The sequence below is a fragment of the Coturnix japonica genome, chromosome 4, assembly GCF_054131305.1.
Source record: "Coturnix japonica strain WE chromosome 4, WE-NBRP24, whole genome shotgun sequence".
Taxonomy (NCBI): Eukaryota; Metazoa; Chordata; class Aves; order Galliformes; family Phasianidae; genus Coturnix; species Coturnix japonica.
The window spans coordinates 16,307,600-16,327,498 of NC_140666.1; the positions used below are offsets into that span (position 1 = coordinate 16,307,600).

The 19,899-nt window shown below is 36.8% G+C and overlaps 2 protein-coding genes across 16 annotated transcripts in view; one reads left to right on the top strand and one right to left on the bottom strand.

The window, feature by feature from the left end:
* The window catches only part of KLHL4 (kelch like family member 4), a 32,756-nt gene extending 23,748 nt beyond the window's left edge, over positions 1 to 9,008 (bottom strand). The window contains exon 1 of one of the 8 annotated variants that reach the window (XM_085544586.1): positions 7,892 to 9,008. In XM_085544586.1, coding sequence (XP_085400712.1) covers positions 7,892 to 8,313 — 422 coding nt within the window. In that variant the 5' untranslated portion in view covers positions 8,314 to 9,008. The remainder of the gene's footprint in view (positions 1 to 7,891) is intronic. The other 7 variants (XM_085544585.1, XM_085544587.1, XM_015860386.3 and 4 more) reach the window with 7 other exon arrangements.
* Positions 1 to 19,899, top strand: part of LOC107312724 (uncharacterized) — a 397,430-nt gene that overhangs the window by 216,510 nt on the left and 161,021 nt on the right. The gene's annotated exons all lie outside the window — the stretch shown is intronic.

Consider the following 19,899-nt stretch of genomic DNA (forward strand, 5'->3'; position numbering starts at 1 on the left):
CTGCCTCCCTTGCTCTTGACTTCTAATTAATGAGGTAAAGTCAAGCATAGCAAATGGTGACAGCGGCTCTTCACTTTGTCAAATGTATTCCTTTTGTGTTTACTCTTCAAAATGTTTTATTTTAGCTGTGCTGGTGGTCGCTATTGCTGTTGCAATATAAAACTCCTAGTTAAAGAAGTAGTCTGACTTTTGTGCTATAATTCTGGTAGCTATATTTGTTATATGGTATTATCATGAGAATTACATAGTATAATGCATCAGTTGTAATGTACACATTTAATGTTTGCAGGTTACTAGCAGGTATCAGGCAAATTATGGTGCTTGAAAACACCGATCAGTTATTACTATGTTGATAAGAAAATAGGTATCCAAGGTTATCTTCCATATGAACAGTGGCACCAAGAGGCTACACTGTTTCCCTGCATTTTTGTAAGAAGCAAATCTAAGGTAGAATCAGTGGATGTTGATTGTGAGTTTCTAACACAGCTACTTTTAATGTCCTCCATTTTACAAGTTAGAAGCAGACTTGGAGAGCTTGCATTTGGTTAAATCCATTGTTAGTATTTGGGGAAGATTCTTGTCCAACAATTCTCAAAATATGCATAGCAGAACCAAAGACAGATTGAGGAATCATTCTTTTCCAGTGAAAGTTTGTTTAGCCTAAGTATGCTTTAGCTGATGAAATAATGAAGAAAACAACTGACTGTTCTGTTTTGTGCTGTTTCATTTCTAAGTAAGGTATCCTTGTGTATCTGTGTCCTTTGTCTTGACAAAATGTTTTTAAAGTGGAGTCATATAAATACCATATTGTATATTCTAAATTCATATGAATAGGTCCATTACATGCTTTTAGTAATCTTTTTGCCTGTGAGCAGAAGACAAAATTTTAGTGAATTATCCTGATTCATCATATAAAATGAAAACAGTTACTAGAATGAAGCGTAAGATGATTTATGCTAGTAATTAGTGGACGGGCAGAATTGTTGGAATGATCCAGGCCACAGGTTCTTATTCTGTCTATTCTAATTAGCTTTGAATTGAATTTTGCCTGTTAAGCATTTCCAAGGAAAGGGGGGAGGAGGAGCACTAGGAGATTTATCAGAGCTGAGTGGTGGAGTCTGGGGGAAGAGTCGCTGATGTGGGGCCTGATTACACACAGGAAGAAACTTTCACGGTTTTGTTTTAGCGATTTTTGAGATGACTTCCTGTACTCCCTTTAAGCTCATTCAGTAAATTTGTACTTCAGCATTTCTGTATTTATTTATCTTGCATACCTACAGATATTATACACAAGACATATTCTTTATTATATCACCTGATAGAGTTATTCTTAATATATAGTATCATTATTTTCTTTTAGCTGAATGAATTGGTATGCATTGGGCTAACTCTAGCTGATTTACTGCAGCAAACAAATCTCTTTATTTCTTTAAATTGCAAGTATCTTTTTTGTGCGTGTGTCTGAGTTGTTTACTTTGAACTATGAGAGTAAATTGTTCATTTATTTTACATTTCTGTCTATAATTTTCCAATCAAGCAAACTACTCTTTTCCAAGAACGCTTCAATAATCATACAATTTCCTGTTGATTTCACAGTTGCACATGTTTAGTATGTCTGTAGAACATGCTCTGCATTGGTCACATGTGTTTAATCATCTCCTTAACTTTTTCTGGAGACATTAGGAAGAGACTTTAAGAGCAGTAATAAGTCTCCAAGAAGTAATTTAGCAGCTGTCTTTGCTGAGAGCAGGCTGCATGGAGAAGAAATGAGAAGATAATTGAATCATAAGGAAATTGGCTTGAAATTGATAGAATTGTCATACTTTCTTAAATTACTATTAAATGGTATTTTTTCCCTTGTCTGTAATAATTCATCTTTGAAAGCTATTCATGTTAAGTGTAAGCCTGTGTTTCAACCTCCTCCAAAGATGTTGCAGTAGAAGGAGAAAATAGCCATAAAATCTGCTGAGGAAGCTTTTGAGACATTGATTCTCATTTCTGTACCAGGGGATCCTATACGAGGCAGTAGCATTTGTTTAGTCCAAATGACTTCAGGAGTCACTGTTCATTACATTCTCACATTGCCTGAAAAGTCCTGTCCTTCCTTGCAGTTTAAGAACTTCAAGGTGAAAGGTAAATCTGCTTTTTGATTTCAGTCTTGCATGAAATGTTACTAGAACTAGTTACTAGTTACTAGAACTTCACAAATGTTCTACTTTAGCAAACAGGAGATGTCACAAGAAAATTTTCTCAGTACTCTCATCTATTTAAAAAAACAAACAAACAAACAAACAAAAAATTGTGAGAGACTACAGTAAAATACTATCAAAACTCAGCTTAGCTTCACTAATTGTCTCTGTTGTATGTGCCTTTTCTCAGTTCATAAGTAAAACTGAAGTAACGTTTGGCCCCAGCAGATGTAGCATCTCATTCTTGCCAATGGACTGTTCTTCCAGTATTACTGCCGAGGGTGCCATCCTCTTTCCCCAGCTGCAAACCTTTCTTGCACTGCACTACAATATTGAAGTGCCACATAATGTGTATATCCATCGCTTCTGAGAGGATATTGGTTACAATATCTTAAATAATCCATTTCCAGTGTTCCAAGCTTCAAATTTGTATTTTGACCTTTATTAAAGCATATCTTTAGTAGACAATTAGTTTCTGCTTTTCCCTGAGGTTGTAATGAAGCATTTTGGCTATCCATAGCAGACTGGTATAAAATTATCTTTTTAACACATATTGCACATAAAGTAACATACAAAGTATTAAAGAAACTGCAAAATTCTGTATTAAAAACAAACAAAACAAAAAAAAAGCCAAAGAACTTTTTTCTTAGCTTCTATTTAGGATCATATTTAAGTATTATCTCAGAACACTGGCGTATGGGAAATTGGTAATCACAGCCTGAACCTCTGATTAATCAGCTGAGGCAGGTGTTGGGTCAGCTGTGGGAGCACAGGTGAGAGTAATTTAGCTGTGCTCCTGGAAGGGATGGAGCTTGACTCCATCTCCTCTAGACCTCATTTAAGGGCTGACCACCACTAAGGCAGCATCTCTTGGAGATTATTCCTTGGTGGAGATTGCCTCAGCAGTTCCCAGCAGTCTGATGGCTTCCATTGGGTGAGTTTGCCTGTTAATAACCTTTTGGGTATTTACAACTACCATCTTTTCGTTATTTGTCACTGTACAACTGGAGATGTTATCCGATAAAAATAAGATGATTTGTTGGAAGTACTGTATCTAGGGACAAAGAACTGCAAAAACGTACAGATGGTTAGGGAATATGACTTGGTGCAGAGCTCACATGAGTCACAAGCTCAGCAGTTGCTCAGCCTGGAGAAGAGGAGGCTGAGGGGAGGCCTCATGGCAGCCTACAGATCCTCACAGGGCAGTGCTGAGCTGTGCTTGCTGGTGACAGTGATGGGGCTAAAGGAACAGCATGGAGGTGCATCAGGGAAGGTTCAGGCTGGTTGTCAGGAAATGGTTCTGCACCAGAGAGCAGTGGGCATGGCTCCAAGCTGCCAGAGCTCAAAGAGCTCTTGGACAGTGCTCTCAGACATTGGTTTTTGGATTCTGGGTTGGGGCCAGGAGCTTAACTCAATGGCCCTTGTGGGTCTCTTCCCACTTGGGATATTCTGTGATTCTGTGGCTTGTTTGATGTCTTCTGAGATACTGCAACAAATAAAAGGGTATTTTTTTAATTTCATGTACCTTTTATTGCACTGTAATGTGAGCCAAGGCTATTATCTGCTAATGGAAATAAGAATTGTAGGGGATAATATGCGAAATAGTTTTGTGTATATGTGTATGTATTTATGTATATGTCAGCGATAGTAAGGCAAATCGTTAGTTATTTCCATATTGTTGGCAAAGAAAAATATGACAGATGAATTTTCACATCTTACACAAAAGGAACTGTCAAAATAATTGATCATAAATAGTAACTACAGAAAATGCATTGCCTCTGTTAAGAAGGTGCTCCTCCTAAATATCTGTTTCTGTATACACCCATCAGCACCAGCTGCTTGGATTATGACATCAAAAGAGTGTAGTAAAATTAATTTGAAGTATATTGTGTCTCAGGTGGAAAACTAGAAAGCATATATCTTTACCAAAACTGGAGCTGGTCAACCAAGTGGATTTGTGAGCAGTTTTTCAGCCATAGAATTACAAGAAGTGCATAAAAGAATGGAAACTACATTCATTATTGAAATCCCACTGCCCTGGGCAACTGGGAATAGAGGTACCCACACACTTTTCCAGCTTACATGGTCTTCAATAGTATACTTAGAGAATCATAACATACCTTTCAGCAAGTGTGCATAAATTGATGTGGCAACATAGCATAGTGTAAATAAATAATAAGTATACTTCTTGCACCATCAGATCAATACAGTCATGTCTGTGAGTCTAGAATTTATCAAGCAAAGTAATCAAGGTAGTTTAATATCATGGTTTTTTCCTATTAGGAGGAATTAATGCCTTTTTAATTTCTTTGCACAAGTGCTTTTCCATTTATTGCACACGAGACAAAGTTTTTGTTGATCACCAAACAAAACAGTGAAATCCCTGGGATTTTCTCTGATATATCTGGGCTGCTTCTAGACCATTTTCTTTGAAAGAATTAGGAGTTCTTGAAGGAATTTTGATATCCCCAATGGAAAAACTTGAACTTAATCAAATTCCAGATAGTTAGAAGAGTTCTAAAATGGTGAAGACTAGGTTAAGTAAGCAGTAGGCCCATGCCTTTTGGACCAGAAGCAATTCACAGCCTATTTACCATGTATTGTTTCAGAGCTCCTACTTCCTTTCAGCCAAACCTGAAATATTTTATGTTTTTTACTCTCCATTTGCTTGCTCATGTTTTGCAGGTCTAATCTTATGACTATCCTACTAACCCCATATTTTTTTATAGTGAAAAATATATTGTACAAATAAACAAAATAACTTGGCATCTGTTCAGGTTTTAACTGGTTTCTCTGTTTTTCACTTTTGTAAAGCTCCTCATTCAAGAAGTTGGTTGGTGAGAATCAGCCTAGGCCAATAAAATCTGTACTTCTCCAGAAGTACAGTTTTAACCTTCCTAAGGATCTTTTAGCAGGACAAGGACCATCATTAAAAATGCTTCCAGAATATGTCTGATACCTTCAAAGTGTGTTATCCTAGCAGCAAGACAGTCCCCAGGCACACTGGGAAGTTTATCCTAACCTTGTGTCAATGAGCAGTTTATTTATCTGTTCTGCATGTAGCGTTTATTGGTTGGTTACATCTTAATCAGGTATCATTACTGAAAAAAATAATGTGTTCTCATCCCTTAAATTCTCGTTTTCTTTGTCAGTCATTTGTCAGGGGCTAGTATTCAGAAAGAAACCTGTGGATCAAAAAGGTTTCTTTAGATTTTAGGCTATTTATTTTGGGTACAGGAGCACCAAAAAGACTGAAGAAAACAGGATTAAGTGTATTCAGGGTAGAATATACAAAATGGATCAGTTCTTTGGAACTTTACTTACCTTTTAAACAACCTTAATTTTAAACTTACCTTAATAAACAACCCATATTTCATCAAACTCGCATATCCTGTCTGTATCAGATAAGTCAGTAAGTTCTGAGGTTTCTGGAGAGAGGTATCTCAGTTTATTTTGAAGAAATAAGGAATATTCTTCTGTTTCCTCAGCTTTGTTTTGGTAGAATGAATTGTGTTGCTAGAAAAAATTGTGCGCATATCCTGGCCAAGACTGAAGTGTTGGCCTGAATACCTAACCTTTCCCGCTATTTTGAACGTCCAAATGACAGGTAGGAGTATGTTCAGCTTGTCATGCTTTCAAATCCAGCTAAAAATGGAACTTCTGCAGGCAGAGGTAAAATGACTGGATAAGGGTCAGTGCTCAGAAGAAAAGATTCCTTTCACAGAATAAAAGGGAAATTTGTTTGAAGTCATTTTTTGTATCCTCAGGTGCGAATGCAAAAGAGGATATGGATGCAATAATTTCATGGTTCATTATTCATTGACTTTCGTAGTGTGAGAAGATGCAGTTAAGGGAACTTCCAAATGCCTGATTTTCTACCCAAGTGATTAGTGTATTAATTCTTGTATGTCTTGTGTAGGGTGCTACAGAAGAAGTGAAAGAGATAATTTGCTTACGTATATATCTTCTGATATATATGTAAAAAATTGGAGCTAAGTTATAGCATCTTTAAGAACATATTTTAATTCCTTGAGATAAAATTTTGATTGGAGTGAAACACATGGTGGCAATTGACTATCATAACCATGTCTTATTGAGTCAACATTTTAAAACATTTGTTAAGAATTCCTTTATCCTACAACATGCATAACATGTTTTTATTGATAACTTTACAGAAAACACACAGGACCATAGCAATAGTTTATGATACACATTCCCAAAACTCATCTAAAATCTGAAAATGTAAACAACTCAACAGTACAACTTAAATTAATTGGAAGGAATATGAAGGAACAACATTTCATGAGGTCTCAGCAGAAAGTTTTTATATAGCTGGAGAAAATGTCACATCTCATTTTAGGTGACAGTGCCTCAGTACCTTCCAAACTGAATTCATTATGCTTTTTTAAACTTTCTTCATCAGATAATGGTCTTATCTTCATTATGTACTGTTCTTTCTTTTTTTTTAAACCAAAATTACTTTCTTTCTAAGATATGCCTATGTTTGCTTTTTTTTTTTTTTCCCTAGGAAATATGTAATGTTATTTGAAGTAAGTTATGCCAACAGTATGTTTTTTACCAATTACAAACTAGTACATGAGTGAGCGTACAAATTATCACATTCCTACCTCATTGATTCTATTTTGTAATGATTTTTACATAGCGTTCATTAAGACTGTTTTCAAAATGACATTTTGGAAGGCATTATTTCTGTTCAATCTGCAAATGTTCCCCATACCAGATGTACAACTTGAAAAACAACAACTGCCAAAAATACACAAACTGTCAGCTCTGCTTTACTGAGAGAAGCTATAACTTCAGTTAAGATGGATTTCTATTTAAGTACAATATAAATATCTGAAATTATTCCTAAAGACTTGATGGCTATCTCGTCTAATGGTACAAATAATTGCATTGTAAATGCATTATTTGAGTCCAAGTAGGAATAAAAGAGAGGTAAATTTGTTGTTGTAGGAGCTATTACTGCTGACATCAGTTCTAAAAACATCATCAATCTAAATGGCGTGTTTAACCAAATAACTTGTGCTCGTGTTTTCTTCACTCTACTATCCTCTTAAAAATAGCTCTTCCTTTGTTCTTAGACCTCTAAGGTGGCACAGCTGCAATATCTTTTAACCTGACCTTACAGAAAATATTTGTCCCTTGGTGTGCTAAACAAGCTGTGAAAGTAATGTTATTGCAAAGAAACCTTCAAAAAAGCAAGTAATGATGCTTTCTTTCCACTTAGTTCAAGGTTAATTATAGTTGTCAAGGAGGCACTAATAAAAGGCAGTGAAGAATTTGACAAGCCATGCAGACTGTGCATCTCCAGCAGTTCTCATTTGTCAAAGTTGCACCCATTGACAAAGTCAGAATGAGGACAGTGTTTCAGAAGGCTCATTTCTTCATTGTCTTTATACATAGTAAGTCAAGACAAAGAATTAGCATGTCATAAACTGCAATAGGAAATAATTGGCGAGCTGGTGGATTTTATCTTTCTGGAATTTGTGAAATGACGTATCGAACCTTTACATTTCACAATCTTTTTAATGTGAATACATTTCTATTTGTATGAATGTGGGTGTGCACATACATAAAGTGAGATTAATGCAGCAAAGAACTCTGCTTAAGAACAAAGACAGTTTTAGGGAATAACTTGGATAAAAGTACTGCTTTTGAAGTGCAGACTTTAAAACTCCTACCTCTCTGCAGATTCATCTGAATTTTCCTCTGTGATCATCTGCAGCTCCTGTGGGGTTTTACTTGAATCTTCCTTGACACAGTTTTCCTCTGTGTTTGCTTTGGGAATATCTTCATTTGATCGAAGCTGTTCTATGAGGTTTTGTTGATGCCAGGTTTGAATCGATCGGTGGTGTGCTGGATTTGGACCGGGCACAGGCGCCAGTATATTGTGGTGGACAGGACTGCTGTTTTTCTTCAGCCCATTTCTGTCCCGAGAGTGGTTCTTCAACCTGTTCTGCACCGGTGTCCCTCTGTGCTCATATCCTTCCTGCTGGTGGCAGCCCCCCGTGCCTCCGGAGCTCTGTGAAGGGTGGCTGAACCACCTCCAGCGGAGCCTCAGGATCTGCTTCACATCAAACTCTTTCTTTCCAGATACTGACATTATTTCAGGAAGGAAAAAAAAAAAAAAGAAAAGAAAAAAAAAAAAAAGGAAAAAAAAACCACGACAAAAGCCTATTCTTCTAGAAAGGAAATGGATTCTTTGTTATCTCTTGTGTTTTAACTCCTCTTCTTAAGAAAAGGCAACAAAAGAACAAATACCGGTAGCTTGCTCTCTCTCCTGATTAATATACTGCAAGCTCTTAGAGCCGATGCTAAGCTGCTGCTAACTGTATAGGTGGGAATCCATACTGACAGGATGATGAGGTCAGACCTTAAACAAGTAAATCAGCTTAGCACAGGAAAGCAGCAACCATAACAGTACCCAGCTGCTAGGCTTACACACAGCACTATAGCACAGCTCCCTAATATATAACCTAGCCTCACATGATCCTGAGGGATTCTAAGCTGCAACTTAAGATGCTGAAAAGCACATACAAATAAAGTGACAAGACTTTCTATCTCACGGCATTTTCCATTGCTAATCAGCAATGCTGCATTTCACAGAAGATTTATGGAGAATTCTTTTATAGTCTCCTTGCACAGATTTTTGGTAAGGACTCACTGTGAAACTATCCTGCAGTTCATGTGTTTCCTTAAGAGGTTTGCATTTGTTTCTCTTGCTGTGTAAAATTACTACAAATGGCCTCAGTGTGGTAGCACTTACCTAAAGGAAAGAGGCAGCATTTCAATATGCTGCGCAGAACTATGTATTTTCTCACCTACAGATAGATTTCTTGTCTTGATTACAGGGGTATGAGAGCAGAGAGAGGGAGCTCATAAAATCAGAGATGTGCTCCCTGAATGACTGTATCTGTGAAAAACACAGCTTCCTGGCTAAGTGCCTGTGTAAACACCCCGTGTCGTCCTCTTCTTAATTTCTCACGGACAATGAAAAGAGTGTGATTTTTTTATTTCCATTTTTTTTTTTAAAGCATCTTTATTTTTACAATGCACAGCATGTTTCCAGCAGATTTATTAGATGACATATTCATTCTCATCCTTTCATCAACAGGCAGGGCTGTGAGAACTATTCTCTGTGTGTTCTGTAATAATGTACACACGCTGCAAGCACGTTCAAAGTAAATAAATAAGTGGGATTTTTATTTCTTATGTTACATTCCCCACAGCGTGCTGTTGATGATGTAGATATCTGTAAGCAGTGTGCAGAAACAAGAAAATGTAAAGCAGTTGCTAAGACAGGATCCAGAATTAAAGGAGGGTGCCCCTCTCCATTACATTTACATCCCTTTTTCAGACCTTCTTTTTGACTTGTGTTGTGATGGTTTTTCTCTTTCCTAAGCTCCACTGATGGGGTTTTGAACCTTCAGGTACTGAAGTCCTCCTCTTTGGCCGTGTGTAATGCAAGCAGTGAAATGTGAAGTAGGGTTTTGTAAAGAATCAGCAAATTTAGATAATAGAGCTAAGAAACCATCAGCTCTTATTCTGGGCTGCCAGGTTCCTACCCTATTCATGAGATTCAAGCAAATGGTATCAAATGATATGCAATCTCATGAAATGGATGGATGTGAGATAGATAAATTCCAGGACAAAAGTAGAACTGTAAAATAGTTGGAGAAAATTGTAATTTAGATGCAAAGAGGAGTAGAAGTGACTTTTTGCAAAAGAAATTATGAGAAAAAGTTTGCCATAAAAGGCAAGATGGGAAAATCTGAAAAGAGAGGACATTTGAGAGACTTACCTGATACATCTTTATTACTGTACAGAATCATAGAATAGTTTGTGTTGAAAGGGACCCTTAAAGGTCACCTATTTCAACTTTCTTGCAGTGAACAGGGACACCTACAACCCTATTGGGTTGTTCAGAGCCCAGTCTAGGCTGACCTTGCATGTTTCCAAGGGTAGGGCTTCCACCATCTCTCTGGACAATCTGTTCCAGAGCTTCACCACTCTTCTTGTAACAAGCTTTTTTTCCGTATATCCAGTCTAAACATTGAGGCTAAACTGTTACATCAGAATGTACTTTTAATTATGGCAAGAGGGCAGGTGTTACTGGTGGACAGAACATGCAAAATTAGGTTGCGGATAAGAGTCTTTTCTTCTGTGAAAAAATAACATACTCCTACTTGTGCGAGTTAAAGTAGAGGTCCTTGCTAGCCTCAGCATAAATGCTCCCAGTGCTGACCCCACTTCTCTGCTATGGGTTACTGCTCTCACAGTAGCTGCCAGAACTCACTTGTGTGCCTGAGCTGCATGAAGTGAAAAAGGGCCAGTTTATGCTCTGACATGAGCCTCTGGAGCCAAGCAGTTCTGGTGCCGCTGTTGTTTCTGGCACTGTGATTTGCATATGTGCAAAGACTGCCACTTTATCATATATGGGCATCCCAAACTGTGCCATCCACTATTGAAGTAATGCTCTACCACTAATACAGACTGTATTCTTGACTAACGTTTACTTAAGAATATTATGAAAGAAGGGTGTCTGTGTTAGAATATTGGGCAGAAAGTGTTGTTAATGGAACACTTAATGTTTAAGGTTCTGGGTTTTGTGGGTTCTTTTTTTTGTTGTTGTTGTTGATTTTGATGTTGCTTTTTGGCATTACAACTATATATTATTGGATTTAATATTACTTGGCCTTTCAGTTTTAGCCTACATGCTTATGAATGTTCTACTGCTCACTTTTATAAAAGTAATATGTAATGGTATTTGTATATATTCCTTAGGATTGCATCTACATTGGATTGCTGGACAATCCATTATCTATTTTAAGGAGAGTCTTACTGTACCACGTTAATATATTAATTCATGATAAAATCTTGTAAAGATGAACAGAAAACACAGTTCCTTGCTAACTAAATCAGGCCATTGAGACAACCAATGCAGTTCTGATATTTCCACTTAGCAACAGCTCTGATATATTGAATCTATCATTTCTCATCATCTCACAAAGCTTCTGATGGTTTCTTTTTCTTAAATCCTTTTGCTGATATAATCATAAGCCTATTACTTGGATTTGACTTGAGAATGGGGAAACAGAACTTTTGTTTGTAAATAACTCTGTTTCCTACTAACTCAGCACATGTTTTGGCAGATGTAAAGTGTATGTAGCTAAAATTGACTGCAGATTTCCTGAAGAGACTGTTTTGCTCAAAAAGTCAGCCTGAGTCAGCATGGAATATGTTTCAGGTAGGGTGTAAGCAGATTATTCTTCACACAGCTTGTTACGATACTGGCTGAAACTTCAACATGCTGTAATAGAACAGTATAAGTGATTTAATAATCTAAAATTTCAGGCCTGAAATGATTAGATATAGGTTTGCTGTTTTCTGGGAACAGCACAAGTACTAGGAAAAATGTACTCTGTATTTTAGAAATACAGGAAACATCCCTTTTCCCCTGTGTTAACTCTGAGCAGCATGCAAACATCATAGCCCCTCAAAATACATGCAGAGCTGAATGCTGATGTATTTACAAGTTGAGAAGTGGCCTGTTTATATTATTTTTTTTAAGTTGTATGATTTTTTTGCTTATTCTCCAAGTATTCAACTAGTTCATTCTTCTCTCTCTTCCCATTATCTTTTGCAAGAGTATTTTCTGTAGAGTCTGCAGAAAGGAAAGCCTTTCTGTTGTAAGATAACAGACCTGGATGGGTTGTTAGCAAGATGTATGCATGAATTAATTTCTTTGTCCTATTGCTGTAACCTTGATCTAGAAATAGGCAGCTGTGATCTAAATAACTTGTCTTCATTTCTGCTCATGTAAAGAAGCTAATCAAACTATTGGAGTTGTAGCTTTATACTGTGGAAATACAACCTGTTCTGTCGTCCATGTTACTGAGAGATGACCTCCTTTTAGACAGTAGCACTTTTGGTTTAGAAAAGCAGTTATTCCAAATAGAAACTGTAGTGAATACGTATTTCCATCATTTGTAATGTAGGTAGCTCTGTAAGTAGTGCCTCCTATTTATTTCCATGGAAACTACAGAAGATACAAAAAGCCCAGTAAAACTACTTGAAAGATAAAATTCTCAGCTACAATAAGATTTCAACATAGTCACCACCATTAGTTATGCTTGTTTGCCAGCAATGAACAAGAGCCGCACTCATATAAATCTGCACCAGTGGAGGTGAACAACTGTAGCTGTCACCACTGCTGAAACACACCACCCACCACCTCCCTGTGTTCACATCCACTTCTCAGTGTTGATGAATGCCAATGGATGCAATTTTTTCCACATGGAGGAGTTCAGTTCCACACTTTTACTTCATATGCACTTCCACGTAAGAAGCCATTTTGTCAAACTGCCCCTCTGCTGCCATCTGTAATACGACAACAGAATGTAATGGGATACTGATGGGGAGGTTCAGCCTCTACTGCCATATCACCAACATTCACCTCTGATGTCATGAGCCAGTATAATGAAATAGGAATTGTTACTTTCAGAGCAGCCACTGTAAATGTCATCAACTTAATTGCACGTTTCTTCCTATATAATCTTTTATATTACTAATAATCTGGATAAAAAATGAAGTAATTATGAAAATGTGTTTTTCAGAACTGTGAAGGCATTCAAAACAACACTGTGTTGTTTATCTAAGCCTATCAGACTGTGTAACAGGAGGCGTAACCTTATCTTTTTCTACCAAACTGTTATAGCATAATGCAGGTTGGAAGACACCTCAGAATCTCTCTAGTCCAAACTTCTGTCCTAAGACAAGAACATCAGAACCCTTCTGGGAAACCTGTTCTAGTGCTTGAGCATCCTAATAGTGAAAATGTTTTCCTTTTAGTTGGCCAAACTTCTCCTGTTCTTGGCCAAACTTCTCCTGTTCTATTTAATGCAGACTGTCTGTTTTCCCTCCTCCTGTCATACTCTGTAAAGAGCCTGGCTCAGATTTCTTGATCTGGTAGTTACTGGATGATGCTGAACAAGCCCTGTTCCCCTCAGGCAAGCCATAGGGCAAGTGCTTTAGCCCGCAGCCATCTTGGTGACTCTCTGCTGGACTCAGTTTGGTCTATTGCTGTCTTTCTTGTATTGGTTTTGGAGGGGGGATCTTAAGTAATAGAATGGTTGATGGAATTTTTTATTGCTGTTATTCTGCATAACAGCTATATATCAAACCAGGCACTAATTCTCTGTAACTGCAAAAAGATTCGTGATAGCATTCTCAAGTAGAAAATACTTCAATTTTTTGCTCATTCACTAAGAATAACAACTCTTATTTACCAACCAATTATTATCATCAGATACTAAAGAGTACAGAAAGGATCTGGCATACTCTCCAAAAAGCCTAGTATTTAGATTTGACACTTGTCAGTATAAGTCTTTATCATATGTCATCTCAAAGCTTTGACAGAATAAGGACTTATGCCCAAGGTCAATCTTCCCTGGTAAGTTTTTGAATCTGACTCTTGTTCACTGTCTCTTATAAAGTATTAAATGCTGTCTTTAATTTTAAGAGGGGGCCCTTGAGGCAGTTGCAACTCAGTGCAGTGTAGAATGTAATAATTCTTAGATACTTTTAGTGTTCAATCTCGCAAATGGCTTCTGGTACTCATGAAAGGCGTTATATGCTTCAGGAAAAGATCCTCAGAACATGGCCCTGCATGTCCTCCAAATCACTAACAGAGGTTTCAGAGTCCTTCGAATATTGATGGAAAAATTATCTGCCCTTGGGCAGGTTGTCATGGTTTTATGATGTTTATGTATCAGTATTCCACGTCATAATGCCATATAGTGAAGTGGGAGTTAAAGAGTTAATGTTCCAGTTCCAGGCACCTCTCTGGAAAAGAAGAACTACATACCTCAGAGGACTTTGTTTTCAGAGAGGGGATATAAGCTTTTGTGGATCACCTGACCTGATCTTTTTCAGCTCTCTCTCATCCCTGCTGCTCGACCCTAATGTGCATCTCACCTTTCCGCCTTTCGGACACTCTCAAAAATCAAGTAATTTGATTTAATAGTTTCAAGTCTAATTATGTTGTGTTGTAGCATTTTATCTTGCATTCTGATACCATATTTAGCTAATTCTCCTCAGATTGTTGCTGCTGTTTTTAATTATTTTAGGGTCTGCTGTTTCCCCTTTCTGGAGGCGTGGATTCACAAATCCCTCTGCCCCACTAGTCACAGAACTGGGTCAAACCAGCCCATAAAACACTGACCTGTACAGGTGCTTGAATGGTCTGAGGCAGTCACTTCAATTCTTTCTTATTGACTAACTTCCAGCTCATACTGGCCTTCTTCATCCACAGATGTGAAAATAGGCATTCTTGTATACCAAATGTTTTTGGTTTTGTTTTCTTTTGTTTTGTAGTATAATGTCTATCTATTTTTTTCCTTTCTTAGTTTCCCTTCCATTTATCATGTGTTTTCCTATCAACTTTCCTAGACTTCTGATCCGTCCTTTGTGTTGCCATAACAGTCAAGTGACTTAATACTTTAAATATCCTATGATTACAAGTATCGCTGTCAAAGTTCATCTGAAAAGGTGCTTTAAACCAATATCCTCCATGGCAAACTATCTCACAGTGCCCTACCACCAGGCATCCTGTCACCTGCAAGAGCACACATTAGCTCAGTTTTTGCTTTGTCAAAAAGCCATACAGAATCACATCACAATCTTATTGTTGCTCAGCCTGGCTCCAGCTGTTGTCAGCTGCCAAGACGCCTTGAGGCTGCTCTTTCACTTTCTGATGATAGCCCAGAATATAAAAACATGTCAGTGTGGCTTTAATCTACCCATATCCTAAGTTTCTCATGCAAACTAATTTGGTGCTCTTAGTTTTCTATGTTTTTTAGAATAGAGAACACCCATCAATGTTTTGGAATACTAGAAACATATGGTATTTTCATATTTTCTGTGGAAAACACATTAATTTTGTATATATAAGTACTGTGCAATTATATGAGAACTGGAAAATGGGGTAATATAGAATATTTTACCTTCATACATACTCATTAATAATGATAAAAGGTACTAAACACAGTGATCAGATTTGCAAGTGATAACATAATGTAGGGAGAGGGCTGACATTCCCAAGGGAAGAAAGAAATGCAGTTGAATGGAGCAATAGCAAATGACACCTAACAGTACATTAAATCTTACTATGTAGCATGAAAGATGGCTGAAAATGAAGCTACAGAATAGGATAGAGAGAGCAGAATCTCTTGTTTTAGTGTACATTACTCTGGACTAATTCATCCAGAGCTTTATCAATAGCCTTATTAGATCCAATCTGTTATCTCCTAATCTTGAATGTGAATTTCATTGTGATTTCTGCCATCCCAAACATCTTTGACTTATCTGAGACCATTTCCTGTACATGTACCAACCCAAGCTGCTGTGGTAGGAGCTTTAGACAAGCATTCCATAGGATTAAAAAATGTAATTCTATTTTATGCTTCCAGCTCAGCTTTGGACGTTTGACTGAGATGCAGGTAGTCATCTGGAAGAGAGAAACTGTCCAGCACTGTGTCAGTTAGAAGGAGCTTATGGTTTTTCTGTGATTGTCAGATAGCATTATTTCCTGAAAAGTTCCTTGATGAACCATAGAAATAAATGCAGTGCAGAAATATCTGTTGCTGATCAGATACGTACATACAGACGAGCTTTGAACGTGGAAGTTAACACTCTTTTTCTCTTTGATTAAAGTTGATGCTTCCAGTTGTATATATTAGTTGTAGGAATTCTTGAGATAGCGCAGGGAGAGCTGTTGCAATGTATTAAATCATTTTGCAAACACACTACAAGCGAGCTGTTCTTAAAAAAAAATAAAATAAATAAAGCTCGACAAGGCTCCTGAAATTAAACTTCTGCTGAAACTGATTGGTAATATTCAACTAGTACAATTTAGCATGTCACAAACGTAAATTCAGAAATCTGCTCTTGGTTTATTATTATCAGTTTAAAAGGCTGTTTACATCAAATTGTTTTCAGGTCTCAATTTTGACATCAGGGCTCATAAGGTAATTGTATTTTGCTTTGGGCCACATTTCATGGTACTTGATACAGTTGGAGTGAGAATGTTGGGCCCTTTGGCTGACTGAGTTTCCTGAATTACGTTATTGTTAGTACCTCTCTTTAGTGAGTACTTGATGGCTTTAATACATTCTTGATACAAGCAATATTTAAGATTACACTATGACTATCACTTACTGTCACAATTTAAATGCAAAATAGATCAACTTCAAATAACAAAGTCTGTAGTTGTGCTAGTGTTAATGTGGAATTAATGATCACTGGAAAAAATATACCTAGTGAATTCCTTTGCTTTAAAATACAAGGTTCAACTTACCACTGAAACAAACAGAAAATCCCAGTGTGTAATTGCCTCTAGATCATTGATAGCAGTTGATTTATTTTATTTTTTAAAATGCTTTACTTCGTAAAGTTATGGTTCACATTAATGAAAATGTTATGTGAGAAAACAGTGGGAAAAGAAAAGCTATTATTTGACTGCTTCCTTAATAAATTCTTCTTGCTGATCACGTTAGGAGTTTCATTCCTTCTGAAATTGCTTTCTGTATGCTGGAACGTACCTCCTTGTTTTTCTGCCTGACACAAGCCTAATCATTCTGGCTTGCAGACCTCTCACTTAGGTACTAACAAGTATATGTTGCAGAAAAGACATTACTGTACTGCTAGGATATATAGTCTTCCTGAAAATAACACATATTTTATATTTTAAGGACAATACAAATAGTTTCTACACTAGGGCCTTATCACATACTCTTCACAGGTTTTGTAGAGTCCAAGAGGCTGTGATAAAAATGTGAATATTACTCTGCTTGTTTGTTTTTCTTATTCCAGTACAAGAATTATTTTCTTTCTGCAACAATCTGCATATATATAGCTGACTCCTCACCTACCCCTAAAGCGGAGAATGTTTTAGCTGAAGCATTTTATTTCTGTCCATATTTTGAATAATGGTGCACAAAGCTGTTGATATTAGATTTTCAGTTTTGTTTTATTTTTTAGTTTTTTTACATCATTACATGCCTTCGATCCATTAGCTGCACACAGAGACTTCTAATTTACTTGTAAGTTTGTAAATGTATAGTCTATATTGATTAAGTTATGCAAATGTATGTATTGAACTAACTCAGAACTTAATCTCTTAATGATTTGGGGTAATACAGCAGTGTAATCATCTCTTCATTATGAACATTCTTTCTTCCCTTAGAAGCAGAGGTGAAGAATATTATCCTCTGCCCATCTTATACAAGAAAGAATGCCAGAAACAATCAGCTACTGGGGAAAACATTTGGAGGTATTCCCAGATTTGTATTTTATCTTTATTCAGATGAATTTCTAGTGACCTATAGAATATAATCACTCATGGGAATATCTGCCTGTTTCAAAATGGTTCCCGGAAGACTGGTTTTTTACAATATAAGAACATAAAACACACATTTATTTCTTCAAAACTGAACAATTTTATACATAGCAGCAATTAGTTTTTAAGCAGGGAAAAAGGAGAGAAAGAATTAAGGAATTATTCTTCGGTAAATTTTTCATCTAACATCAATTACTTGAACATCCTACCATTAGGTATAAATGAATCATCAACCTTAGTGCTGTTAATTAAGACAATCCTAAGTTTAATTCCAGTAGCTGTAAAACTGGTAGTGACAAGTAGACAAAATTACAGGTGCTTTTTTTCTGGTTCTTGATGATAATTCAGAATCCAAACTGCACCATAAGTACTTTGTCTCTACTGCAGTAGACTTTAGCATTCAGTGGATGGACTTTTTTGGACGTAGCCATTGATTCTCTGATTGTCAGTCTCAGTCAAGGAATCTTGTAACCTCCTTCTGACTTTGATCTATACTGAGTAACATGAGCTCTGCAACACTGCAGTTCCTTTCACTTGTTTTTCTCTGAATGACAGCATCACCTCAGATGACATTAGTACTTGCTACACCATTTGCACTTACCTTCATTTGCATTTACCTCCAGAACACTTCAGGTACATTAATCTGAAAAAAACAAAGAATTGTTTCCCAGACTTGCTAATGTGCACAGATGAGCTTTCTAATGTTCAGTGATTTTTTTACTGGTTACCTGTGAGAAACCTCCTGGTCATCAGGCCATCCTTATTTCCAGAATTTAAGGAAATCTGCTCATTATCGTATACTTATGCAGCATCTGTGGAACTCTGAAGTCATCCTATTAAAATTATATATATTTTTAAATACACTGTAGTTGAAGGAATTGAATAATGAATATAAACCACTTATTAAAAGGAGAGAACAGGGCAAAGCCAATAGGTCTATCCTATTCTCTTCAAATTTTAGTTGGTGTTCAGCAGCAGCAGATGATACTCAGTCCAGTCCAGGATTTGTGAATTAGCACTTAGCAACCATGGAGAGCTTTGCAGCGCAGGACACATCCCAGCTGGGCCTGCCATAATGAGAAATATGGGTTTGAATAACAGGATTCAGAGACTTTTCAAACATTTGGATACCACCTGAAGCTATCACCACTCAAACAGGATCTGCTCAGTGGGAATGAAGCACACAAGGATTGCTGCACAGGCTTTCCCAGAGGAGCATCGAGTTCTGGGTTTGAAAAAATTTCAGCCCACAGACTAAAAATACATTAAGAAAAAAGGAATAAAAAAAGAAATATCAAGTTCTTTGCTGGAGCCTGTGTAAAATAATCTGTCAGCAGTGTAAATGGAGGTACAATGAAGCCGAGCCACATTCTCAGTACGTAATGAGGTAATGTGAAATAGGAAAACCACAGGCAACTAGTTCAGGTCAGTGCAGAATTGTCCTCATATTATATTCTTTTTAGCAAGTTCTAAATCAAAATAGAGCATATTTTTCCCTGTAAAGGGAACAGCATTGAAGTAACATTTTCTAATAACAGGCTGGTTTTCTTTAGCTGCAGACCAAACTTTTTGTGCACGCAGAGTTGTCCTGTTATTCCCATAGAGGATGGTGCTAAATTCCCTTCTTCCATACAGGGATTAAAATATTTCCCTATTTCATTTTTCTTTAGCTCAAGGCAGTTTTATTTTATTTTTTAATTTCTCTATACTCCTGATTTTTCTCAAGGACAGTTTTGATGTTTTTCCTAAATTATTCTCCTCTAGGCTGCATATTCATTTCCCACATCTTCTTTTTAGCAGAGGAATGTGAACACAGTTATGTGGGAAGTCCTGTGTTGTGTTATATACCTACACAGGTCCATTAATAGCCTAACTAATACAAATTGTCTCAGGCCTGAAATTGAACTATGTGCTGAACCACTTGTTTTTAAAGAAAATAAAATGAATGTGAAAACTTTAAAAAAGTCTTTGGTCAAACAAAGGTATCATCCACCACTGTAGTTATTAAGTTTGATCTATTCTTTTTCTGTCCTGTCAATAAAAACTATTAGGTTTCAGTGGTTTCTCCCCAAAACATAAATTCTGCCAGGCATCCGTTCTGTGTTAATTGCATTGCATGGAATGCCTTTTTGCAGATGTTGCACAGTAAGTTAAAATGACAGGGATGCAGAGTTACAGGTGTTTATTTGTGTGACTGAAGTTATTGACAATCATGTAATTTGCATTCTTTTTGAATCAAAGTATAGGTCTTTTTGCTTGTATGCAGTTGTGAAAAAAATCATTGGGGGAAGG